General features: G+C 47.6%; 2 protein-coding genes across 6 annotated transcripts; one reads left to right on the forward strand and one right to left on the reverse strand.

The window, feature by feature from the left end:
- Positions 1-270: 270 nt before the first annotated feature.
- Positions 271-26,449, reverse strand: Lim3 (Lim3 homeobox protein). Of its 5 annotated transcripts, none has more exons than XM_033379801.1 (7): positions 25,795-26,442; positions 2,672-2,846; positions 2,343-2,554; positions 2,085-2,277; positions 1,855-2,006; positions 1,594-1,788; positions 271-1,503 (listed from the first exon to the last, which is right to left on the reverse strand). In XM_033379801.1, exons 1-7 carry the CDS (start codon positions 26,093-26,095, stop codon positions 1,226-1,228), a joined length of 1,506 nt encoding a protein of 501 aa, XP_033235692.1. In that variant the 5' UTR covers positions 26,096-26,442; the 3' UTR covers positions 271-1,225. The 5 variants fall into 5 exon arrangements, with proteins under 5 accessions (XP_033235692.1, XP_033235693.1, XP_033235694.1 ...); XM_033379802.1 differs by lacking the exon at positions 25,795-26,442 and adding an exon at positions 3,705-4,242; XM_033379803.1 differs by lacking the exon at positions 25,795-26,442 and adding an exon at positions 3,705-4,241 and having other exon boundaries at positions 2,343-2,545.
- On the forward strand, positions 22,903-23,786 carry LOC6902739 (uncharacterized). Its single transcript, XM_015181372.2, has 2 exons — positions 22,903-23,017; positions 23,084-23,786. Exon 2 carries the CDS (start codon positions 23,084-23,086, stop codon positions 23,222-23,224), a length of 141 nt encoding a protein of 46 aa, XP_015036858.1. The 5' UTR covers positions 22,903-23,017; the 3' UTR covers positions 23,225-23,786.
- Positions 26,450-26,595: the final 146 nt, after the last annotated feature.

Consider the following 26,595-nt stretch of genomic DNA (forward strand, 5'->3'; position numbering starts at 1 on the left):
AAGTGGACCGTGTGACACCAGCAGGAGGCTGTTACTCGCAGATACCTTGCAAATCACAATACATAATACATACCTCAGAAAATATAGAAACATTTTTTCACTTCACAATCTGCGTAGCGTAGCTAAAAGTTTTTGAATGAAAAATCAAAAAAAAAAAAACTAAACTTAAATCGCTTGGAAAAATTCTAAGTAGATTCCGCCAAAAAGGTTTTGAAATTCCGCATTTCACAATTCGAACAAAATTGTTCGATAAACTATAATTAAACTCGATAATTAACAAATTTTGTGTCTTTATTCTTATGTGTCAAATAGTAATTTATTTCATCGCATTCGTTTTATCATTTGTTTTACGTAGTTGCTTTTTTACTGACATTTCTATTCTGTTGAAATATTTTTCGTTTTTGGGTTTAGATATAAATACGACATCACGTTTTCGTAATTGATATTTCTCCTATGCAATTTTGTTGTATTCCTATATAAAGCAATAAATAACTTGTTTTGGGCTCGAATCTTACATACGTATGCATATTTCGCTCTACTACCCTACTCCGCATTTGTTTGACGCTATCGCTATACAGACTTAATTTAATTTAAAATTCAGTTTTAGAGTTCATTCACTATACACAAATATACATTATTTACAATTAAATATCAGGGCTACAATGGTAAATGATAGAGCGGCTTTCCAAGATGTGATGTAATCAATTAAGCTTTAAGGTAAGTACCAATACGTATTCTGTGTTCAGTTCACCGATCCGATGCCGATGACCAAGTAAAGAAAATGAATTATTTTGAGCAAATTTTGTAAGGGTTTTGTTTATCTAAAATAAACAAATAAGGCTGTAAGGGTTATGCCATGTGGGGGCGACTCGGACCCCATCAACAGATGTCCTGCCTACCCAAAAAGTTGAGAGATGCTTCTTGCTTTTGTTAATTTTAGAACTATGTAATTGATATTTATGTTTCGCTCTTGATCAGGATCTGTATGCCGATCACGAATCGGAATATAAAGACGCACCCAAATGGCATTAACTTGAAATCTACAATCTTAACTCAGCCGCGTTGCCACATCTCCTGACTCACTCCCGTTAACCGATTAGCTTCGCTGTCGCTGTTACTGAGAGCTTTCAACATGGCGCTGCTACAGCTTCTGTTGTTGTTGCTGGGCAGAGAGAAGAAGATTGCGGGACTGCATCTCAAAATAACGCAAAAGCAGATTTGAGTATCAGTAATGTACGCTTGGCGTTCCGGGGTTTGCGTTGGTGACATTCGCACTGGCTCCAGCACTGCCGCTGCCCCCGTTGTTGTTGCTGTTGCTGGTGTTGTTGTTGTTGCTGGTGTTGTTGGTACTGGCCGAGTCGCCCAGCCACGAATCGGGACTCGGCGGAAAGTCAGGATAGCCCTGTTCGGGGCTCGAGTCGTTGCTCAGGTCAGAGACGTTGTTGCTACTGTGCAGGCGGTGATGTGACTTGCTGGTGTGCAGAGTAGAGCCCGTCGCATGATCTGAGCCGGGATTCGGAAAACAGACGTTAGACACAGACTGGGGACTCCTCTCTTTTCTGTTTTCGTAGAGAAAGCACGCGAGCCACTCACCTATATTGGTGTACACAATATTGTCTGGATAGGAGCCAAACGTATGGCTCTGGCCGACTGGCGGCGGCGAGCGACTGCTCGGCGGGTACTGTGACGGACTAGAGCTCCCATGCATGTAGGAGCCACGTATGCTGTGCGGTGAGGCGCCCTCATCCAGGCCCAAATTGACGGTGCTGTAGCTGTCGTTGCTTAGATCTGTTCCGAGGACACGGCCAATGATACCAATGACTTATTCTGCTATCAGGCAGAGGACAAACTTACCATGATGACTGAAGCTGTCATAGTCGACCTTTAGTTCATCCTTGTCGAGGAATTTGTCAGTGCGTGGCGAACAGTTCCCCTTCATGGAGCGGAAGTACTGACTCCATCGGGTGCGTCCCGCATCCTTTTTCAGTCGCTTCTCCTTGGCCCGCCTGTAATGTTGTTAGAAAATGCAACTAAGGTTAGTGCCGTTACCACTTAAGACAGATATCTGACAGATAGACACCTACCTGTTTTGGAACCAGACCTGGACCACCCGCATATCTAGGCCCGTGTCCTGCGACAGCTGCTCCCGAACGTGTCGGGCGGGCTTGGGGCTGTTGTTGTAGGCGGTCTTCAGGGTCTCCAGCTGCTTGGCGGTGATTGTGGTGCGGGGACGCTTGTTCGGCTGATCGCCGTCCAGAGAGCCATCCAGGTAGAGACCTGCAATTTATCCAAGAATCAAATCTAGCCATTGCCTTTTGCCAAGGACCTCTCACGTCACGCACCCTTTGCCTTGGCCTCCTCGTAATCGCGCTTGCAGATGAGCTTGCGGTCCTCCATCAGATAGAATTCGTCGCCCGTGTTGAGAGTGCGGGAGCACATCGCGCACAGGAAGCACTGCAGATGATAGACGTGGTCCTGGGCCCGGCGCACCACCTGCGTTGGCGGTATGCCCATATCACAAGCGGAACACTTTGTACCGTACCGTCTGTTCGACCCAAACATTGGCAATGGGGCAAGGGGAGATTTTTCATTAAACCGGCGACGCTTCAACTAGGGGGTGTCCCTTCAGCCCCTCCAGCCACTCCGGCTGGCATTAGAGAAATTTACTTACTTGAAAAAGTCCTCCTTGCAGAAAAGTTGACCGTTGCGGGCGAAGCACTTGTCGTTGAGTTGGCCGTGGCACTCGCTGCACTGGAGGCACTTGGCGTGCCACGTCCGCTCCAGCACCTTCAGGATGAATCGGTCCAAGATCAGTTCGTGGCAGCCGCCGCACTTTGGTATCGTGGCTGTGAGGAAATCTTTTGTTAGTGGCTTTCGTTTAGGCCAATCGTTGAGGCGATTGGTTGTGGGGCTAAACGTTCTAAATTTTCTGATCGGTTTAAGATTACCCATTTGTTTATATATTTGTGCGTTTTTTTACTCTTCTCAGTCCAATATTCATTAGGCAACAAATATTGTAATTGAGCAATTTGATTCAAATTTGATTTTTCTTTTGTCGTCTATTTGAAAAGTGCCTATTCTAAAAAGGTAATCAAATACAAAGCAACCGATGCAATCTTACGTTTTCAATTCAAGATGACATTTTCTCTCTGACGCAAACATTTCAGGGAAAGTATACAACTCTTAAGATCTTAAGATCAAAGCCGAAACCAATCAAATCCAATCCAATCCCATAAAATAATACATGTGGAAAATATTTCCAATTTCTAGGACATATCATATCTAAGAAAGCCAACCTTCCCGATTATTTTGGAATCTACGAGTATACATATGGAAGAACGCTATGCTTATCTATGGATAAACAGAAGTTAGTTGGGAATACGAATTGCAACATGCACGTGCCACATGTCTAGACTACGTGGCTTTAGTTTAGCAGCTGGGTGGCACTCTTTGAATACCGGCTATAAAAATATGATTATGCTAATCGCATTGCGAGCTATTGGGGGAGCACTGAAGCGCTGGATCTCCGTAGCGGCCTGGGTTTTTCGTATAAATAAATATATGATATTTTCAGAGAAACCTACAAAATAAAATTATGGTAAGAGTAACAGCTAAGCTTACTCAGCCAAGGCCCGGAAAGTTCTTCTAGGCTTGTTATTCAGCTCAGAGATATGTATATCCGAGCTACGCCAAATCCAACTTACACAGTAAGAATTCTGGCAATTGACTCAAATTAATCGGCGGTACGCGATCATCACATTTTCCATTGGACAGAAAGTCACTTTTGAACATCATTAACTTCAGAAGTTCCATGCTGTTGAAGGGTGAGCTGGGTCTGGGCTCTCCTCCTTCTCCTTCTCGTACTCCGTTTCGCTGTTATCTATATCGTTAATTTATTTCCTTCATCTACACTTTCACTATCGCAGGCACACACTTCCACATTTAATATTCGGCGATTCTCCTACATTTCGCGCTTCCGACGGCGTTGCGATTCAAAATTTGAGGCAGTGGTTCCCCTGGATTTCGGATTTCGAATTTCGAATTTCGGATTTCGTATTTTATTTTTTATTGTTTGGTGTTTCGTGTACCGTTAACAGTTAACCGTTATCACAGTCTTTTACAGTTGGCTCTGCGATGCACGAATTGCGACGCGAGCAACCGATCTCCTTGTGGCAAGTGCGGCAGGCAACGTCGACGCTTGGAAAGTAACTGACGACGAGGCACGCAGAAAAAGAGGCAGAAACGGGGCTGCTGACATAATCACAGCCAGAACAGAGCGGAGCAGAACCCAACCCAACCCAACCCAACCCAACAATACCAAAACCCAACCCTTAGGAATCGGACTCTTGGGCCACTGTGTCCTCTTTGGTTTCTGTTGCTTTTGTGATATCTCGGTTGTGCCAGTTTTCCAGCTTTCCAGTTTTCCAGCTTGGCCTTTTATGCTGCCTCTTTTTCTGCCCCGAACAATTGAGTTTGGGTTGGTCGCCCAACAACAGCAATAGCGGCGGGGAAATTGCATTGTAACACTTTGCTATTCCAAATTTCTCTGTGTGTGTGTTTGTGTGAGTGAGTTTTTCTTTTCAGTTTTTATGTATTTGTGCCTGGGATTGGTTGTTTTGTGTGCGTCGACGTCGTGACCGCCGTCGCTTGCAGTTTTCGGGGAGTGGTCTCAAAAAGCTCTTTTCAGCTTGGCTTTTTTCACCCTCCCCCTTCCACATTCGGTCTCTCTCAGTCTCCCTCTCTCCTTCTCTCTCTCTCTCTCTCTCCCTCTCTCTCTCTCCCTCTCTCTTTCTGTATGTGTGCTTCTATTTCGCTCTGTCTTCCCTTGTTGAGTGCGCTGGCGAATTCGGATGTGTGCTCTAAAAATAAATACATACTTCTCCATACATACATACATACATATGTACTTTGTCTGTGCAACACAGCGCTGCAGTTGCCATTCTCCTTTTTTATTTTCCCTCTTCTTCGTCCTTATATTTCAGTTCTGTGTGCACTTGGCTGCCATTGCTTATTGTTGCTGTTGCTGTTGCACTGTTGCACTGTTGGTTGCTTCCTTGTGCCGAGTCATTGTTTCGTAACTGTACGGCTAAAAACCTGACCTTAAAGGCGTTAAATTGTTGACTCTAACTGACTGCCCGACCGGCTGATCGAGGGGCCAGAGCGACGTCTGCGCACAGAAAATTATTTCAATTGCAACTGACAAGTCTTTCCGCTCTCCGCTGTCCGCTGTCCGCTCTCCACTCGTAGCTCTTTGCTCGCTCTCTCTACGCCCTCTAACAGGCAAGACGCTGTATTACACCTGTCTACATGTGCAAGGTACAAAATGCCCGTATTCGCGCATTGAAACATCGAATCCGATATTCGGACTTTGGCCGGCTATAAGGACCTCTGTTTAATTTGACTTGACAGATTGGCAGATGGGCAGGAAAGCTTCACCTTATTTTTGTCGGCTTTTTAAAGGTTTTCGTGGTCTATCCGTGGTCTGTCTGTCCGTCAATACTGAACAGTCTGAAAACATACCAAAGACTACTCCCAGTGAACATCTCTCACAACACTCGAAAATTTTATATGGTATTTACAATCTGATTGATTTAGCTTTAAGTCCGTTCCTTTTTTCCTTTAAATTTAGTATAAAATTGAGTGCCTAAATAGCGAAGCACAACTGCAGACTTTTATCTAAAGTGAAACACACATTATCACTTCAGAATGTGGTTTTGTTAAGGAAATAATTGTTGCTTTTTATGGATCAGACCGACGTTAAATACTTAAAATGCACATATGTATGTACATGCGAGTACATAGCCTTAAATATTTAGATACTACCCAGTTTTTCTCGGCTAAATACTTAGAGACTTGACCAACTTGTACATACATATGTACACTTTAAACATATTTTTCATTGCGGTCGATTTATGTAATAAACCAAATTAATATGTATGTATATCCAGTTCAGGCTAATCAACGCTAAATGACTGCTTTGATCTCTATACTGCATCGATTATTTATTAAATTATGAATTATTATATTAAGACTAATATGCCTAAACCTGTCAATTGTTATTGCATACTTAAGGGGCTAATGGTGGCTGTGAAGGTGGAGCCACCTGATCCCTTACAAAGATCAATGAGCAGACCCTACAGAAACAGTTTCCATTACCTGGAGACATTCCTTAAAATACATATGTACGTGTGGCACGGCCACAAGATTATGGACATTCATTAAAATACAGTTTGTCAGCATGTAAATCTGGACCTCGGAGAATACTGACGCACAAAACCGATCGAAATCCGACTTTAAACTTAAGACGGATTGGGTGGAATAAAATTATGAGTACGCTATTTATAGTCTACATCTCGGGGTATTTTCAACGAAATTCATCAAAAGAAACGTTAATTTTCGGGCATACATTTTAATTGTCGTCTCCATCGACTTAATCTGCAATGGGCCCAAAGGAAAAAACGAAGAAAAAGGATAGACCTGAAAAGAGGAATTTTTGAATGGCTGCCGTAGGTAAAATGGCGGATTCGCAATCGAAGGCAAATTGAGCGATTCGAAACGCACACAAGCACGAAAGCACACTTGTGTACTTTTATGTGTACTTGTATGTCGGGGAGCAGGACAACGGGACAACAGGACATAGCTGGGGGTGGATGGGGCTTAAATATGCTGGCAACCGGCAAAGCGCAGCCAAAGCTGGAATTACGTTTCGTTGATTCAAAAACCGACCATTCTTGCGTAACCATGCCACCACCATGCTGGGTATAAGGAGAGGACTCGCATCAAGTATACAGAGACATAGTGTTCAAAAATTCATATGGCCAAAAACGTGGAGCGTCCGTGCGACCAGAGTCGACGCACGCACAGTCCGAGCTTGTGGCATAATCGGAGGCGAAACACCAAATACTCATCAAGTATGAGGCAGGAGGGGCAGCCGCAGCAGCAGCAGCATGACCAGGAGTAGGCTGGTGCCCTGCACCACCCACACACTTTCCACAACAGCCATGAAGGTGATGCTTTGGGGGTGGCGGACACGCCCTGCAAAATGGCTCGCCTGCAGCAGAAGCAGCGACAGCAGCAGCAACCTCCAATGCTCCCTGTTCTGGCCTGACCGTGTGTCTTTCCTTGCCGCTGGTGCAAAGTCCTTGTGTCAAATCCACTTGGGCCTTAGACTGTCATGCGGCGTTGTCGCTCCGACTTGAAAGCGTTGCCACCGGTCCACTCGGTGCTGCTGCTTTTAAGCGTACACTTTCACATTGTTCGCTTCTTCGCTTTTCGCTTTTTGTTTTATATTTCTTCTTCGTTTATTTTGTGCTTATACCCTTTCTAATGCCATTTTATGCTGACCAAAAGGCTTCCAACGAGAAGAAGTACATATATCTATGTAATTATTATTGAACTGCATCTGCCGTTGTTATAGACATGGCCGTCTGCCCGTCCCATTTTGTTTGCGAAGAGGCTTCGATAGTGGAATCGTTGAACCCTCGATATAGATAGAAATGTATAGAAATTATTAAAACATGATCAGATATGGATTTGCATTTGGCGATATGCAAGCCTCTTAAATTCAGTGGGCTTCCCTTAATATCTACGAGTATACCTTAAATATAACTTGGCAAACAGCGTTTCCTAACCCCTCCGCGGTGCTCTTGAGAATATAATTAGCTTCGCCCTGATCGACTCGTGGCCACAATTTATTTTGGTCATTGCTGACATCTGCTTGGATCGGATCGCTTTATAGTAATTAGATTGACAACTTAATTGAGCTCCCTCCGCGGCAGTCAGAACCACCAATTGCAGCTCGACAACCAACAACTCCAACAGCAAATGTCCATAATCAACGTGTACTGTACAACGCGGTATGTACGTCTACATAGCTCCACCTATTCCATTAGACCCCGCGCATAGTCAAACAAAAGACCCATTTAGATAAACAGTCCGCCGCTCAAAGTCAGAATCATAATGGAAGTGGAAGTGGAAGTGGAAGGACGAGCGGGTCGGTTTGAGGTTGAGCTTTAGGTTGAGGTTGGGCACTATTTATATGCCCCAGAAGCCCCTTCTTCCATCAGCCCGCAAAGTGACCAACTAAAAGTTATTACGCAATGCCCGATGCACTCCGAAAGGGGTAAAACCAAGCGAACGGGACCAGAAGCGATAGATATCGCCCAGGCTGGACGAACCCCGTACACGGACCTCCCCTCTTCTTCACCTCACCTCACCTCACCTCACCGAAGTCGTAGAGCAAAATGCGCGATAAAATATTGAAAGCACTCCAAAAGCATTAATAAAACGTCATCTTGCCGTGGGTTGGGTAAGTGGGCACACGTGAACCTTACACCTCCGCCATGGCCCGGCCGGAACAGCCAAACCGTACCACGGCCACACTAGGACGGAATAGACCCGACCACTCCATTCCCTGCCAGCTGTGCCCTCATCGCGTGCGTGCCAGTCGTTTGGCTACGGCGCACGCATCCATTAGGATTCAAATTGTTCGCCGTCGCGTCCGCCGACGCCGTTTTTTATGCGCTGCCTTTTTGACTTGACATTTTACTCCACTTTTTTAAATACTCTTCCTCTCGGGGTGTTTCCTATGGGATTAAGTATTCCTCCAATGCTGTCACTGCAATCTTGTGCAGATTTCTGAACTCCTCAGAGCAGCGCACTTAAGCTCGTGAGACTCTGGCCTTTTAAAGGATAACGATCAAATTCCAAGCCGATACGTTCAGATAAGTCTATAAACAGTTGCGCCACATGAGCTCCGTTTCCCGTAGGGTATGCACCCTCGGTGCTCTTGGCCTGGCACTGTGGCGGCCCGAGTCCATTGCACGCGTCGTCACTTTACTTTGCATGCGGAAAGCGCGGTGCCATCTGCACGAACAGGCCGATTGGAAGGGCCTGCGCTGCCCAGCACGAACGAGGCCGCATATTATCTAATTAGAAGCCACTTGAAGATCAACATTATTGTAGAAAACAAAAAGTTTCGCCATTTGGGGGCAACCAAATACGAAAACTGACATTCGCTCTTGGTGGGGGAGTGTTTAGGGGATGGGATGAGAGTGGGACGTGGGTCTGTCTGAGGATTCTGCAGAGACGAGTGGCGGCTGATTGTTTTCCACAGATGGGCTTAGGGATACAAGCCGGGAAAGTATTTTGAAAATTCTTCTTTCTGTAGGGAAAGTTGAGAAAACTTCTGGAAAAGAAACGATATTTAACTGCGAGTTTAGCATTTTATTGCGTGAGTAATTAGCTCAAAGAGAAAAGCATTTGGAGGTCATTTAAATGGCTAAAGTGAGCATTATTAAGTTCTACAAATGTGTGGTCCTAATAATTTAATCCAAGTAGTAAAGAAACATTATCCTTGATATGTTTTCTGGCCAGAAGATTTGAGTAAAAATCAATTTGCCTGGGGAGACTTTTCCTTTTGCTGCCAAGGGGAGAACTATTTATCATAAGGCTGCAACGGTGTCCAGGACAAAGAAGAGGGTCGGGTCCCGCCCGCCTAGTAACGCCCCGCTTTAGCCGCTCTGCCGCTCGGCAGCGCATCTGTTCCAAAGCATTTATCAAAATGTCAATGCAGCACTTAACCAAATCCATTAAGTAACTTCGCTTTAGCCTCCGCTTCGCACTCACTCAGTCAGTCAGTCATCCAGTCAGTCAGTCATCCAGTCCTCCAGTCCTCCAGTCCTGCAGTCATCCAGTCAGTTTGTCATTCATCTATTCATTGGCCATAAAAAGCGCGCAAAGGCAAGGCAAGGCAAGGCTGCCCGTCCATTGTGTCCTCCCACACCACCCTGTTTGGCAGCGGGTAAATGCGTCCATTTAGCGGCAAACAAGCGACAGATCCGCTTGTAATCCTTTAAGTGTATGCAGCGCCAGCCATGGATACTGACGGATGTGGCTGGGGGCGGGCCAGAGGGCGGGGCACACGCACACGCACACGCACACACTGGCACTCGCTCTCGCACAGACTCTGGTGACAGCAAGTGCAATAATTTGTTTGCAGTTTTCCCCGTTAAGTGCTCTATTTTGCACAAATGGAAACATCACTAGCAGCGCAGCGCAGCGCAGCGCCATGGCCATGGAAGGAAAACACTCTTGTTCAAGGGTGTTGCCGGCTTCCCACTCCCACTCCCACTCCCAATCTGCCTCCTCCTCCCGCTGTGGTGGCTATTGTTGTTGTTGTTGTTGTTGCCCAAACGAAATCAATTCGACAAAGTTAAATAGAGACGGAACTAAGGGTGGCGGCCCATGGACTCTCGGCGAAGTTGCCTCGGAGTCTGTGCTGCCTCATTGACAAAGTCAAGTCCTGAACGCGCAGGAACCGTGTGTAAGGGGTGCGCACAGTGGGCAGAATCGCGACAAAGAGGCTCAAAACGAAACGTTAAAAATTTATTCAATGAAAGTGATCCTTTATTTGTATTAATTTTCAATACCTAGCAGTTCCGTTTCCTATTTAATATCGAAATGATACTGATTATATTGACTTCTTCATTTTAAGCCGATAAAAACAGGAATTCCCAATCAGGACTATAACTTTCCACAACTGTCGACCACTTCAGTTTTATCTTGATGTGTTTATATATATATATATATATATCAGTTTTTCGTTATTGGATAAAAAGTATTACCACAATTTGGCCAGATTGCAGACAACTGTGCATTCGGTCCAGGATACACAAATAGGAAAGGAATATCGCGAGGACTGAGCGCCCTCTTATAAGCTCTCGCCTATGACAAAATCCCGCTGTTTGTTTTGAGAGACCAGACCCAGAGCCGCAATCCACAATTTACCAATACCAAAATATTCATTGCCGCGCTCTATTTAAGGACCCCAGGCCGAGTCACAGCGCGCTGTCAGGGTATTCGAGGGTTATCCTGGCACGCATTGATGACACACGAGCATTGTCGATAGAGTGCGGCGGCCAGGGCGGGCCCATTGTGTCTGGGCGGGTATGGCTTGGTATTCTAAGGGTACTTTGCTCTACATACCATACCGTTAATGTTAATGCTTTTAATGTAATAAAAACATTTGCAGCGTTTAAGGGGCGTATTGGGGGGTGGGGTAGAGGGTGGATAGTGGATAGTGGAGAGTTTGGTCCCTGCTCCTTTAGAGGACTTGTTTCGGTCTTGTTCCTCAGTGGTTGGTTCACTTGTTGCTGTCCTGTCAATGCTGGCTCGCTCATTTATGTCGCCTGTCACAGCGACGACGGGCGGGACCTACCTAGTAGCCCCCCTATGATTCGATGGAGCGCCTATGCCCACTGACCTCATGAATAATCCGCTTCGACTCCCTTCCCCTCGGTGCCAGTGCCGGTGCCGGTGCCGGTGGGCGCACCCTCCAGAGAGGTGAACTGGTTTCCTCGGCACTCCCCGCTTTTGGGTCGGGTGAAGACAGACAGCTAAGTTTATTGTGAAACTAAAATGGGCTCCGTACAGGACGGCGAGTCCAGGGCCCTTAACCTTTTGAACCCCTACCCTGCAAGAGTGTACAATTTTGGTGAAAACAAAAACTTGCTACTTTTTATGGCGTAGCTTTTTGCTACAATATGTTGCTGATTATGCCGCTGGGATTAAGTGTCAGTCGGTCGGTCCGGGGCCGTCTACGTCTACCCAACTGCATAATGACCTTAATCAATTTCCTTGCAACCCCCGTAGGAGGCACAGGCAGAGCAGAACAGAACAGAACAGAACAGAGAAGCGTTTTCAGCAGCGCTTCAACTGTTGAATGCGTCTGTCCGGGCCTGGACTGGGACTGTGAATGGGACTGGTAGGAAACACTTATGTAACTCCTCGGCTAGATGGCAGGAAGTCAGCTTAGCCATCGATATATTGAACTACGGCAAACACAGCAATAAAAAAAGACTTCAGACTCTGTGTAACCAGAGATGAGCAACGAGAGGCAAGGGAGGAGCCAAGCGAACAAGCCTCGACTCGCTAAGTGACCTGCCACGTCCCTGCCACGCGACCCTGTGTCAGTCCCAAACAACCCCTCTGCCAGTGGATGGTAATCGTCGTCATATGGAAATTCTAGCCGCGTGGAAACTCCGGGAAACGCGTGCGGCTTAGGCGCTTCTTAAGTTTCCGTTCAATTGCAGGGCTAAGTTTTCAGGTAGAGTACGGGTAGGAGTAGGAGGAGAAGTAGGTGGAGGAGTAGGCAGTAGAGGAACCAAAGGTGCGAGCCACGCACTTGACTTGTTAGCTGTTAGCCACGTTAAAAACGGCTCGCTTGTGCGGCACACGTGCCTGCAATTAGGGTTAAACAGTAACGCAACTCGATATGGAGCAGAAGCGACCCGGGCCAGGTCTCCTCCACACCTCCACTCCTCCACTCGTCCACTACCCCAATTCAGCCGTGTTAACACGAACCTCCATCCATCCAGCCGTGCCGCAGTGCGTGCGCCCCACGCTGTCTTAACCAGATAACTGCCCATCTCCAACGATGTCGACGAGGTTCATTTCCATTAACCGGCAAGAGGCGTTTAAGTTAACAGCAATGGCCTTCCCCTCCGCAGCTGGCCCATCCCCATCCCCATCCCCATCACCCACACTGAACTCCCCTTCATTAGCGCGTGCCTCAGCCGACGCCGTGTTGCACTTTGGCTTTGCCACTTTTAGTGTTTCATAATTAAAAATGTTGCCGGTGTCGTGTGGTCGCAGTCCTCTCCAGTTACCATTTGCCATTTGCCATTTACCATTTACCAGCTTCGAGCTACCGGCTCATGCAATATTAAGTCGTGGGGAAAACAGAATCCCCAAACACAGACACAGCCACGGACACGGACACGGACAAACGCCCAAGCTCAAGGAGGAGGCAAACCTATCTGCACCTGGGCCATTTTGTCGCCTGTTTTGTCGCCATTTGCCTCTTACGCCAAGGTGAAAGTCTTTTTGGGCACCTTTTAATGCGTTTGCTTTTAATTCCGGCCGTGAGCACTTACGGCCTTGCCCCCTCAACCCCAGTCCCAACCCCTCAACCTCAACCTGCCCCGCAACCTCTAAGCATTCAAAGTAAGTGGCAACAAAGCGTTGCGACATGTTTTCCTCCGGCCCTTCCACCGGGCTTTCAGCATGTTTTTTATTACGCCTATTATAATTTACTTTATGCATTCTATTCCCCCCTTAGCCGTTTGTCCTGCCCATCCTCCCGGCTACTCTGATTAAGCCTTTGTGAGGCTCTTACAGAGAGGTAAAGGCTTGCTCTGCCTTTCTTCGGCTTCAAGCTGACGCTGATGCTTATGCAATTGCTTAATTGTGGTCCGAGACAACATCCTTTATCTTTCTGATGAATACTCTTTTGCGTGAATACACATTTTGAATTTCCTTTGTGAAGTTCGATTTTGAATTCGGCTTTCGCTGACCCACAGAGGACATCTTTTACTTTTACGTACTGGATATTTAAAGAGGTGCATTTGGTTCGTTATTGTGTAATATGAATGCAATTAGCCGCCACACTGAAAAACACAATATATGTAGGTGTTGGGTTTCATCTAATTTCTAATTGTGGTTCAGTTTTAAATCAGCGTGTCCGACTAGCACGGCTTGAACCTTCCAATGCTGTACTGCAATAATTCCGCTACTCGTAACTTTCCTAGTAATAGACTCAAGCCCGGCTCAACAGCACACAAAAAAGCATTTTCCCACAAAAAAGGACCCGAGAAATTTCTCGGTTAAACCAAAAATTAACTGTCAAATATGTTGGTTCAACAATTTGAGCACAAAAACTGCGAGCGGCAGCTTGTCAGGACAATTGGAACGAAAATGGCGAGATGAGGAGAGCAGATGGGATGCGATGGGATGGGATGGAGCCGAGGGGGCCAGGCCAGTCAGGGTAGGGTGGGTGGCAGGGGGACAGGATAGGGCAGTCCACGGGCCGTGCAACACAATAACTTTTCAATTTCTGGCGTACATTCCGGCTGACGGCCATTAAACAATGGGATCCAGTTCCAGTCGCCACACATCTCGCCATTTTCCGTATTTTCTCTATTTTACGTATTTTTCTTTCTTTTTTTCGTTTTTTATTTTTTTTTTTGTTGCAAAAAGCATTTTGCTCGCTTGTTGTATTTAATTTTTTTGCAAACAAAAGACGCGCACTCTCGTCCGTCGGCAGCCATTGAAGCGTCAAGTCCGAGCTGCAGGCTGACCGACCGACCGACCGACCGAGCACCGGCACCAGCACCCTTGACCGGAGCTATAAAGCGGGACACAAAAAGAACCAGCAACCAGAGAGAAACAGGAAGGAGGGGAGCCAATGTGGGACCATAGTCCACAGCATAGACGACAGCGACAACGACGACGACGACGACGACGACATGCCAAGCCCATGTCCTATGTCCTATGTCCTATGTCCTATGTCCGATGTCCGATGTCTTTGGGTTGGACATGAGCTGAGGGCGAGATGGGCGCATGCTTAGAAAATAACTGAAACGAACTGAAAAGAAAAGCAGCTACAGACCTGGGAGGGCCCTCGCATTTTCAATTTTGAGTGCTTCCTCGCCGGGGCCATCATCAATCGGGGTTGGCCCGGCCCGGCCCCGACCCGGCCGGTCCGTTGAGCCGCCTTTATGGTTATGGACAACGTTTTCTTTCCCTCTTCCTCCAATGATTCTTCTAGTGTATTGTGTGGCACAACTGCAACTTCATCAAAAGGGGCTATGCCAGGACTTGGGCATATCATGGAAGCAGTGTTGGGGCCAAACCCAGAAGCAGAACCAGGGCCAGAAGCAGAACCAGCAGCCAGAATCAGCCGAAACACACAAAAAAATGTAGAAATGGCTGAAGAAAAAGGTTTATTGCGGTCTCTATAAAAATACACACTTGGGGTGATTTCCTCCTTTGAAGCTGCCACCAAACGTCCCCAGTGTGGGTGGGATGGGGGGCAGGGGGGTTAGGTGTGCGGATTGGGTACGGTTATACGTCTGCTCTAACGACTTCGTTTCGGTGGTGCCCATTTTATTTGCCTGCTTCGAGAGCAGCTCCACTCCTCTCCACTTCTCGGCGCTCCACTCTCTGATGGCCTGCCATTATCTTGGCTCTGCCTTTATGGTCTTTTGTGTGCGTTTGATGAAGCCAAGATGGCGCAGAAAATGGTTGAAGGCGGCCTGTGGAGGAGGACTCGCCAGGACGGCCTGGGGAGCTACGGGTATTTCAGTTTGCCTATTGTTGAATTATCAGCCACAAAAATGGACGTCGCCGCATTTATAAAAGGACCGAAAAAGGATACTATGTGCGGGGCTGTGTGTGTGTGGGTGTGTGATGGGGAGCATGGCATAAATAGATATTGCTGGAATTGTGGATTTAATTTTAGCAAGAATTTATGCGCTCCTCTCCCTTTCCGACACGTCATTCCTGCTGCACTTGGTAGTGCCGGAAAAGAACATGTAGCGGATAGAAAATATACGTATACATACGTATTTGCAGATATTTATTTGGGGAGTGCTTATCGATGAGATTCCCCTAAATTGTTTAAATGTTTCTTTGGAGTATCGACTCATCCCATTACAAATATAACATATACCGTATACCTACATATCATACATATCATATATCGTACGTAAAAGTATCCCCTGGGGACTAGCAATCATTACGTGTACGATCGAATTGTGGTGGATGTGAGGCTCTAATGGAAGTGAAATTTACAACCAACACAGGACCTGTATGGAGAGAGTTTCTCTGAACTAGTTCTTTTTGTGTAACACTGTTCGATGAACCAGATGTGTCTTATTTTCATTTTCGGAGACAATCCCATCCAGCTCCCAATCGGTACTTGCCTCAGTGTTCAACATGGATTGCGATAGGATTATTCTTTGCCAAGGAACCACATTCTCCATTGCTAGAAATGACTGCCTTGAGCCCGGTGCTCTTGTCTCATCGGGCAGCCGCTGTCAAAACACTTTGTCAGGTCCCGGTCTGGTTGTGCAAAATCCCCTTCCAGCATACGGAAGCGCGCTAAATCTGTGCCCCCGGAGAAGAGCTCCGAGCCGGGGCCTGGTCCTATGGCTGCATGGTCACGTACACAAAGCCACACCCTCCCACTCTGGATGAGGATCAGGGCCGTAAACTCAACTTAGCTGCAAGTTCTCAGTTGAGATTCGGCCTGGAACTCGAGACGTGAAATGGACGAGCTGCAATCAACAATTTACGTGAGCTCTCTGTGACAGTGGAGTCGGAGTCTCGGTTCTCGAGTCTCGAGTCTCGAGTCTCGCGTCCCAACCCCGAGACCTCGCCCACACGTGCTACTGTCAAAAGTAGTTTGGCCATTTAGGACCCGCTTCTGTGTTAGCTTTTTGTCTCATTTGGTCTCCGGGCAATTCCCAAATGTGCCAGGCGACTGTGAATGCACTCGGAGTGCACTCCTGATGCCTGCTTATGCCCGGGCAGATGTGACCGCCCGGGACATAAAGTATCAAAAATTCAAGCACCAACCAGCCACAAAAACCTCTGACAAACTGACGGCATTTTCGCACTCAATTACTTTGCATTAGAGACACCAGGGCCGAAAGAGAGAGGGAGAGAGTATCGTCAACGGCAGGGATTTGTGTCGTTCCATTAAAGTTTTATTCACGCAATCGACAAGGAGAAAGGGGGGAAAGGACTCGTTTACGCTTCACCCCGAGCCCCGAGCCCGGAACCCCGAACCCCGCACCCCGAACCTCGAGCCCAACCCAACTTGTCTCGGCTCGGCGGGGCTGGGCGATAATAAAAAACAATTTGCCACCCATTGGGCATTAACGACAACAAACGACAGCAGCACCAGAAGCATCTCCTGGCTTCCCCGTCCTGAACTAGTCGCACAATACGAGTATCAACCCCGTCGATGGCGTGCCTGGTGCAGTTTTGTCACAAATGGCAACATATGGGCGAATGGTCTGAAGTGGAGGAGGATGCCATTCCGCGATACCCCAGCTCCCTGTCGAAGGCGAAGGAGAAGGCGAAGGCTCGTGCAATGCAATAAAATCATTTTGTTCAGTGAGCGAGCGAGCGCTTTCAGCAAGCATCGCATAATTTGCGACATACGTTCGAGTCAATGGCCAGGTCAGAGTTGAAGCTGGCGACCGATCCCGATGGTATTGGATGGGTGTCATGTGTTTGGAAAATAAACCCATTTATCTATTTGCCAGCCAGTGATTTGGGTGAGTGCGGGAGTGTGGACTGTGGGAGTGTGTAAGTGGATCAGGAATTGAAGGGGTTCTCTAGCTTCTTATCTACGAGTACTATCCCATGCCCTTCCCCTACATCGACTTAGTGGGTCACCTACCACAACCACAACCACTACCACTACCAACAATCCAACGTTGAGCAAACTCTACTTCGGCACTATCATATCGGTTGGTAGTTGGGTTGCTCGTCTGCGGATCGGATCGGTGACTTCAAAGCACGTAAATAACTTTACTCTAGATTTAAGAAACGATTATATGGCAGATAAATCCGAACAGAGGGTCTTTGTGCGTGCTGGCGTGGTATACTCGTGCATATGTACATAGTACTTATGTACATATGATTTTGTTTAAGCTACTTTTTCTCAATTGCCCATAATCAGCTACTCGAGGCATAATCAGTGCCACCTTTATATGGCCACTCGACAAGAGCTCAAGCGCTGGAGTGGCTCGTAAGCCCTCGGTCGCCCCCGGTCGCCCTCTGCCCACGTCCAGGTGAGTGTGCCCCGCCCCATTGGGGTCCGGGAGATAGCCCGCGCGTCTGCATCGCTCCGCTTGGGCCATCGCTAGTTGTACAACATTGTTTGACATTTTCAAGCACTCCGGCTCCGGATTCGTTGGAAAATAGATCAGATCAGCAATCGGTGTAAATAATATGGCAAAAAGAACCCGCGTCGAAGCAGATGACGACCGTCCAGCGGCACTTCTTAGATGTCCGGGCAAACAACTAACTGAAGAAGGCCAGAGTCTGAAAAGTCTATGCAGGGTCTACGATTCGATTTTTTCTCCAACCCGAACGATTCTCGAGTGACACTTATCTGCTCGGATCGGCTCCGGAGGAGGTAGGAGGTACGTGTACAGTGTGCACAGACCTTAACTTATCGTCCGTAAGCCCGATAAGCCCGTCGAAGTGGACAGAGACGACCACCAAAACAATAGCGAATATGCATTCCGTGCGCGACCGCTCCGTGCCAGCCACACAACCCTTCGAGCTCATCCCAAATGGCTCGGCACAGTTTTTTGATCGACCTATAGACCTTTCGCTGGCAGATCTGATAGGGTATCAGTCAGAAGGGAGCCAGAAGAACGGAACGGAACCCTAACGGAATTGGCTCTCCTACAGTGGGAGATAAGTTAACTAATCGCGGCTATTATTGTTGAAAATTGACATATCGCGAATTAGATCGCTTTATAATGACACTCCTGCCAGTATGTATGTGTGTGTGTGTGGAGTATGGAAGTGGATCCCACGTGAATAGCCTCTAAAAATACCCGCAATAACGTAGCTCGTAACTCCCTGAGATTGGCCATATTGTCTACGACTCGATTATCTTTGCCGCAAAAACCCTAGCAGATAATTTAAACTAAAATTAGCTGCTTACCTGATCGCCGCTCGTGACTCACTGGGACGGGATCTGCCCGGCAACATGTTCTACAATTCTACAAGCTCTACAATTACCACACCTGTCATCAGATTCGTACGAGTACACACGGCTGCCGGTGATGTCTGCAGGGGTAAGTAAGTATTGGCATCGTGGATTTGTACGCACCAGGAAGAGGAGAGCGGATCCAGCCACTCCCAGTCCAGCTGTAGAGGGTATCATTTTGTCGAAATATATGTAGGTACATACACTGCATACGCTCCTACTTGTTGTCGCTTTTGATTTGCGGTTGACTCGACTGGCCAGGAAAACACACACAAAAAGCATAAATCAAAAATCCAGACAATGTTCGGGCATGATTGAAAGGTAAATACTGCATAAATGGAAGCGGGAAGGGAAGGGATCGCAGAGCAGCCCCAGACAAAAGGACTTCTCTGCAGCCCTAGTGCCAGCCCTAGCCACCTGCTGGGACCACCTGTTTAGATATAGCACGGACAAAAGAGCCAGGACCGAGACAATGAGCATAGCGATGTGGAAAATAATCAGTGATAAAATAAAAGCATGAAAGGCATCGCCATCAAAAGGGGTTGCATTTGAGGGTGGACATGACGAGGAGGCGGAGTGGGAGTGGGAGTGGGAGGTGGAGGCTGAGGCAGCATGAAAAGAAAATGTTTGCATTATGCCCCGGATTCATGATAATAGGCCTCATTTATCGCTGCAAGGGGGACGGCTTCTGCTTGGCGAGATCTGTCCTGCAAAGGTGGATCGGGAACTGGGGCCAATAAGCCCATGAAAATCACTCCCTTCTTGTCAGGGGGTGGCCCCCCTCACACATATCAGCAGACGAAGCAAGACACTTTTTAGAACACAGTTTCTGTTTCTGTTTCATGTTTTCTCTGGCCTTATCAACTGGTACATTCGGTGGGACTTGTACGTGTACCTTGTAAACGGTGAAGCAAATGCAAACAAAGTGTTGCCGTCTCAATGGGCAATTCTTGTAGCAGGCCGATAACCACTGGAAGAGCACCTCAGCGAAGATACACACGCACATCAGAGTAGAATGCACACGTTGCGTATTTACAGATACTGTGATACCGTGATACTGAGATACTGGGAAACTTAGATACTTAGATACTCAGATACAAACCCAACGGAACCTAATCAACGTTCAAGGTATCGACTGAAATGCTCTTCAAATATTTACACACCCGCAGCAAAGAGCTTCCCCCGGAGCTACTGCCACCGCCACCGCCACCGCCATCGCCATCGCCACCGCCACCGCTACCGCTACACCAGCTTCAGCTCCAGGTCCCGCTCCGGGTCGATAAGCGGGAGCGGACATGGCCCGCTAATTGCGGAATGATAAAAACAAAAAGCTGCTAACCGTAGCCGTAACCGTAACCGTAACCGTAACCGTAACGGCAACCACCCCGCCCCACCAGACCATGCAGGAGAGCCGCAGGGCCAGACAGACACGCAAATGTTCTATCAACTTCGTTGGCGTTGGCGTGGCCATTGCCGCTGCCATTTCAAAGATTTCAGCCTCCGAAAAGAGAATTAAATAAAATAAGTATCCCTGTACGTTTTGTTATTGCCAGCATTTTCGACTCGTATTTGCCTAAACCGGCCCCAGAGGAATACCAGTACCCGTACCAGTACCATTCCACGTACCCGTACCCGTACTCGTATCCGTACCAAAGCCTCTTCACGTTGCTAGACAACTCAGGAGCAGGGAGGATAGGATGGTTCTCCGGGTTGTTGGCAGCTTTGAGCATATTACATAAAATAAGAAAAATTATGATTTTCACTTCTAGAAGAGCGGGGGCGAAGGCGAGGGGGGACAACACGGGGAAGACTTGGGGGACGGCACTCGTTGGAGAAGTGGGGCCGAGCGAGGCTGTTGCTTAACTGTCAAAACCGTGTAATTTAATAAAGTTCGCTGCGGGATATTGTTTTTTATGGAAGCCAGCGCAGTGTAGAGACAGCTTTTGCCAGCTACCAAATGGGGAGTGGCTGCCTGCCATGTGGTGGCGCTCCGGCTGGGGCATGGCCACGGCAGTCTGTGGCTCCTCGAAGTGTGCTGCACAAATACAGAAATTTGGAGTTACATATAGCAGTGCAATATCGCGATGTTGTCTTTTGTGCCTGCCACAGGCACTCCACCTCCACGCCCCCACAGCGCACAGCGCACAGCGCACATAAGTACATCCATATATATATGTACGAATACTGGTATGTGTATGTATGTATGTATTTGCACATACTCGTACATACACCCTATGGGGGTGTACGTATTTGGGGGGTGGTGCAATGTTTGTGTATCGTATCCCCCTTGTTTACTCCGAAAAAAGCAAAGCAGCGAAAGCGAAAAAGTTTTTACGTTGAAAAGTACGAGTATCGCAACATTTTCGGTCTGTGGCTACTAGATGCCAATGCCGCAGGGCCGAAGTGCCGAAGTGGAGGCCAGACCCAGGTCTGAGACCTTCTCAAGTGACAAAAATTAAACAAACTTGACTGAAAAGGAACTGGGAGCTCTCCCCCATTACGCCCCCGCACTTATCTAGTCACTTTTCGGATGGAGTGGCAGTGGGAGTATAGTCTAGGAACCTAAAATTTTTTTGCTCAGGGCGAACTCAACTTGGGAGATTATTCGGTGCAAAAGTTTCAGTCTAGGTAATTTCCGTGGAGTTTCCGGTGTATTGCACTGAAGCCTCGCAGCTTTGGACAGTTTGGGCATGAAATGATTTTGATCTATTTCTACCGAATTTTTGGCTTCCCAATTCTACGCTAATCCGACTCTAAAAATTCCGTCAGCAAATAGTTTCAGTTAACAATTCGAATGGGCCAGTGATCAGTGGTCCAATCAATCGCATCAATATCGAATTCGATTCCCAAAGTCTCGTTGTAATAAAGTATGCATTTATTTTCGATTGGCGAATCAAAATGGTCCAAATAGTTTACATACTGGAAGTAAAAATATCCTTCTTAATAAGCTACTCCTAACGGTTATATTTATATAATAATTTATTATTAGCTTGATGTCATTTTAATTTTAATTAAGTGTTCATCTGCTTGTGTGATATGGTTTTAGAGATCTCTAGATGTGTTCTCTAGCTTTTATCCATTCTGCCAATGCAATGAACACCTGCAGACTTTCTTTCCTCAAAGATACTCAATATACTACTACAATGCAATTATTAATATGAAATTATAGATTAGCATCCGTTTAAGTCGAGTGTAGCTTTTATCGCTTAGAAACACAGAAAAATCGCTATTTCCAGAACTGCAGGCTACACAGGCTGCACCGATGCAGCGGGGACTACAATGTTTTTGATCCGTATTTTGTTTTCCCAAACCAAATTCCAATTTTATTTTATTTAGCATAGAAAAAAATATGTACATAAAAGTAAACAGTGACTGCCAAAACACACACACATGTAAGTATGTATGTTGTGCACATCCCTATTGGGTAAACAAAAAAAAGAAAAGCGAAAAAGAAAACTCTCCCCCCATTCCCACGCCCACAAATTTCCAGCGTCATATGAACGCCCCATTATTTACTTAACATAACTTGAACATTCGCCCTCCCTCGCTCCCTCCCTCCCACCGTCCTCCCAACAAACAGCTTCCGAGCAGACGTAGCAAAAAAACACACACCGAGAAGGAACAAAAATAAAGAATTGACAAAAGTTGGGGCGGAAAAAGGAAACGAAGAAGGAGAAACAGAAAGAGGAAGAGAAAGAGAATGAGGTGGAGGTGGAGGCGTAAGGAGCGTGGAGTATGCCAAGTTGTACCTGCCAGCCAGAAGTCGGCTAGTCAAAAAGCTGTCGTCGATGCTAAGCGCAGACCCAGATGCCATCAAATATGCAAGAGGACGCAAAGCGTAGAGGCCCTTCTCCGAATTCAGAAAAATGGCGAAAAATGATTTATGTGGACGCCGTGAAGGAAGAAAGGAAGGAGGAAAATATCAGCCAAAAGCCAACAATAACCGGAAAAAATAAGAGAATCAACTGATTTGAGTTGAGAACTTGGCTCTGGGTCCGCGCCTCCATGGAAAAGAGGAACGGAGACCGGGGATAGGAAGGGCCCGGCCTCGAACTCGAATGTACCTTCCTTCACGGTAGTAGTGCTGGTGTTGTGTGTCCTCTGCGCTGCTTCCATGAGAAATGTCCAAAGTGTTCTCGACCGACAGCGGACTCCAATGGTATTGGGGTCATCCGAGGCATGAGATATGGATGTCCCCTGGGCAAAACCTTTTCTAGGTTGAAAGCCTAAAAGAACTAAAACAGGTACGATACGGGCGAGCTCTCTCCTAACCCCAAGCCCAAGAACCATGAATGTGTTAAGGAGAGCTCTGGAGTTGGTGCCCGAGAGCACAAGTAGTCGTCACATGCCCTTGCATATACTGTCTCGAATCTGAACAGTCTTCCCAGTTTATCTGATAAAATTTGAGCTCATGTTTAAAACTCGATCAAGCATATAACGGTGAGATAGCATAGCGTGCAGATTTTTGTATCCTTAGAGTATCCAGCCAAAAACCTCCCCGCACAGATGTCCGACAAAAACTTAGCTGCTTTCAACGCATTTCGACGCGACCTGGCCCGCATACAAAAGACCTTCAGCTCGTATACACAAACCGATTTCACGCAAGAGGTTGGGACAAGCACTGATTCGGAGAACGACCCCCACTAAATAGGTGACCCGAAGAATTCGGATAAACACCCAAAATGCTACTGCTCGAGCGAGAGGAACAATGATCCAAGCGAAGGGACGGACGAGACGATACCGGTCCTGGAGATTGCGGCTGAGCCAAGCCACAAGCCAAGTTCCCAGCACTCGTCGTCACGCCCCCAACCCGAAGAGGAGCGAGAGAAAACGAATCACCTCAAGTCGAAGACCCGATGTGCAGCTACTTGCTACATTCAACCGTCCAGTCGTCCCCCAGTCAGTAGCATCGGCAGTGGCCATATCCCGCTGGCCATATCTCGGAGTCCCGAGATGTCTGATGAGCTTTGGACCAGCATCCACGAATTTCCTGCAAGAGATCCATGTGCCCATCGTCCCGATAGCCACTACGTTTCTGATCGGGGCAGTACGCGAGGATCTGCGCCACCTGCTGAAACACAAGATGCGTCTGATCCGTCGCTCGATGACTGGCGGCAATGCAGAAGTCATCTATGTAATCGCCTACCACTGCATGTAGGACGACGGTCTCGAGTCGAGTTTCAATAGACATTCCAAATTCCCAATGCTATGTCGAGTGTTTGCTTGCTGGTCGTGATCTCGCCTGTTGACATTACGACAAATTATATCAGCTGAGGGCGACAAATGCTGAACCCCTCCTAGAACAGAACCCTCCTGAAGCCCTCCCGGAACGGAGGAAGGAAGAAAGGAAGGAAACAACAAACCAGAAACGGATACGCTTAGGTTGCCTTGGGAGTGGGGTGAGTTGCCTCGCTCACGGGCGGGGGTGCTGGTATTCCCGTTAATAGGAAAGCCACACAAGAACGGCTAACGAAGGACACGCGGCCAACGGTTGAGCGACAAGTGCGACGGGGCTGGCGTCCCGAAATGGGGTGGGTCGGTTGGGTCGTTTGGGTGTTTGCTCAGCGTTAAGTGCACAGGCTCTGCCGAACGTCTCTACAGGCAAGTGGAAATGATAAACATATTTACACAATTTTTGACAGGCCCAAGAGAAAGCCGAACGGGTGAAACAGAACACCCGTGGGTGCAGCCAGTGAGAGTTCGAGTACGCACTTGAAGCGGGGAAGGAAAAGAACCAAACCCAAACTCGATAAATATGTTTATGTGCAAATAACAAAATATTTGTCGATTGCCCGAACCAGTAGGTGGATGGGGTGGGTCCCTAGATGGGGTGGGACAGGACCGGGAACAGGATGGGGTACAAAGAAGCACCGCAAGCGCATAATTCAATTTTTCTGCTCGTTTTTGCACGTCGCCCGGCGCACGTCACTCAATTCCACTGGGACTGGAACTGGAACTGGGACTAGGACTGGATTGGGACCGGCTGGATACCATACCTCGATGTAGCTCAGCGCGGTTGCAGCACATACATATTAGCGACACGTGGCGGAGGCGAGGCCAGGGGATGTGGCACATGCGGTTTCGGGCACTGCACTGTTATTTATTTGTTTGTAATTACGCGTGTTCCAAAACAAAATCCCGCCGCACTTGAAGTCGGATTCGGCCTCGGGATCGGAGACGTAGACGGAGAGGGAGATGGAGATGGAACCATCAGCTGAGCCTGCTCTTTTCCAGGCCGCCTGCGACACGTGCAGCGAGCGGCTCTCCGGGTTCAGCTGGGAATACGAATACCCTGCGCATTAGGAACAATGCCAGGGACATTTGGAGTTTGTCAACAGTTTCGGCTTTTGGATTTGGTTACAGCTTTTCTCGTTGTCAACGGCGCGTGTCTCTGTCTGTCTCTGAGTCGCCCAGCAATCCACTCCAATCCGCACTCAGTTGTTCAGTCGTCAACTTTGTGGACTGGCTCTTAGCCCGGGGATTGTCAATTGATTTGGCGTGGGATTTTCGATGTTGTGGGTATGTGGGTGAAACGAAATCATAAATGCGACATGAATTGCCAACCCTTGGGTGGAGAGAAACTCTAAGTCCAAGGAGTTGTGAGAAGTCCCTTTGACCGGCAAAACTCAGCCATGATAAATCATCTCTAAAAAGTTTCTCGCAAGCGAAAGAAAAACAGCTTCCATAGTACGCGCCTACTCTTATATTACTGTCCCCTCGGACCATATTTCAAACATCTGAAGGCGAAAAGCCGAGCTGCAAGATAGGGAAGCCCTGGCAGCCGCAACGTTCAGCATCAGCATCCCTAAAAGAGCATTTGAAATGAGCTCCTAAGAGAGGGACGTGGGATGACGATGGCGGTGTCCCACCAGGAAAGCTCTCGTATTTAATTGAAAAACACTTAAGCTGCCTCGGTCTGAAAATGTAAATGTTATGCAAGACATAAGCCGGAGCAACCGCAAGGCCCCCGCTCACATGAGCCGCTTTCAACGTGGCTCAATCAAAGTGAAGGCCCAGTCCACACCACACCACACCCAAGCCCTGCTGGCTCCTGGCTGCTGCTGTGACCTTTTTGTGGTTCATAAAAACAAAGAGCAGAAAACAAAAACTTTGCATAATTAAAGCCTGCACAGTTCTTAGACAAAGCCCAAATCCTTTCGGACAGAGAGAAGATATGATGGAGACGGCATGACTGGCCAGGGCTTGACTTAACTTACCCTCGAGCGCACGATTCCTTGAAATTAAGGCAAGCACCAGTTCAGGATTTGGGTCATCATGGTCGACAGCCAGATGATTGTGCTGGCTGCCTACCAGGTGCGATGCCTGCGGCGTGGGTGGCAATTGTTGCTGCTGCTGCTGCTGCTGCTGTTGCAGTTGCGGCTGATGGATATGCGGCGAATGTTGCTGATGATTATCCATGGCTGTCAGGTGCTGTGGAAGCTGCTGCTGTGGGTGGTGATGATGTAGCGGCGGCGGCGGCGGTTTCAGGGTTTGCATCATTGCTAAGGCCAAATGCATGCACAGCAATCGACAGTGGTACTGGGTAGGAATTGGCACACGCGTCGTATGAGTTATATTTGACTTTTAGAAATAATCACACAATAATTTTCCTCAATCCAGCCCTTCAGAGGCTTCACTCGCGGCTCGTTCACCGTGAAACGAGGCACCTTTAGCCAACCGCCTGGAGCCAACCGGAGACGCTGTTCGGGATCGCTGTCTGTTCGATAACTGCTGCTGGCACGGGTTTCGCCAGCACACCGCCGTCCCCACGGCTCCGTCGTGGTTTCTTCTTATCGCGGCGGTTTCTTTTCGATTCGATTTGGGTTCTGTTTTTGTGTTCGGTTCGGCTGGGACGTTAGAACGTTCGTGTGCTCTTTTGACTACATACCAGTACATCGGCTCTATCAGTTGAGCAGCGCGGGGCTTGAACGGTGGCGAACAATTTAAATTTACAATTTACGCATCGCAGGATGGAGACACTAGACCAGTCCATCTATTGTTCCTGGACTTTTTACAAC

Source organism: Drosophila pseudoobscura, chromosome 4 (assembly GCF_009870125.1).
Source record: "Drosophila pseudoobscura strain MV-25-SWS-2005 chromosome 4, UCI_Dpse_MV25, whole genome shotgun sequence".
Lineage (NCBI taxonomy): Eukaryota > Metazoa > Arthropoda > Insecta > Diptera > Drosophilidae > Drosophila > Drosophila pseudoobscura.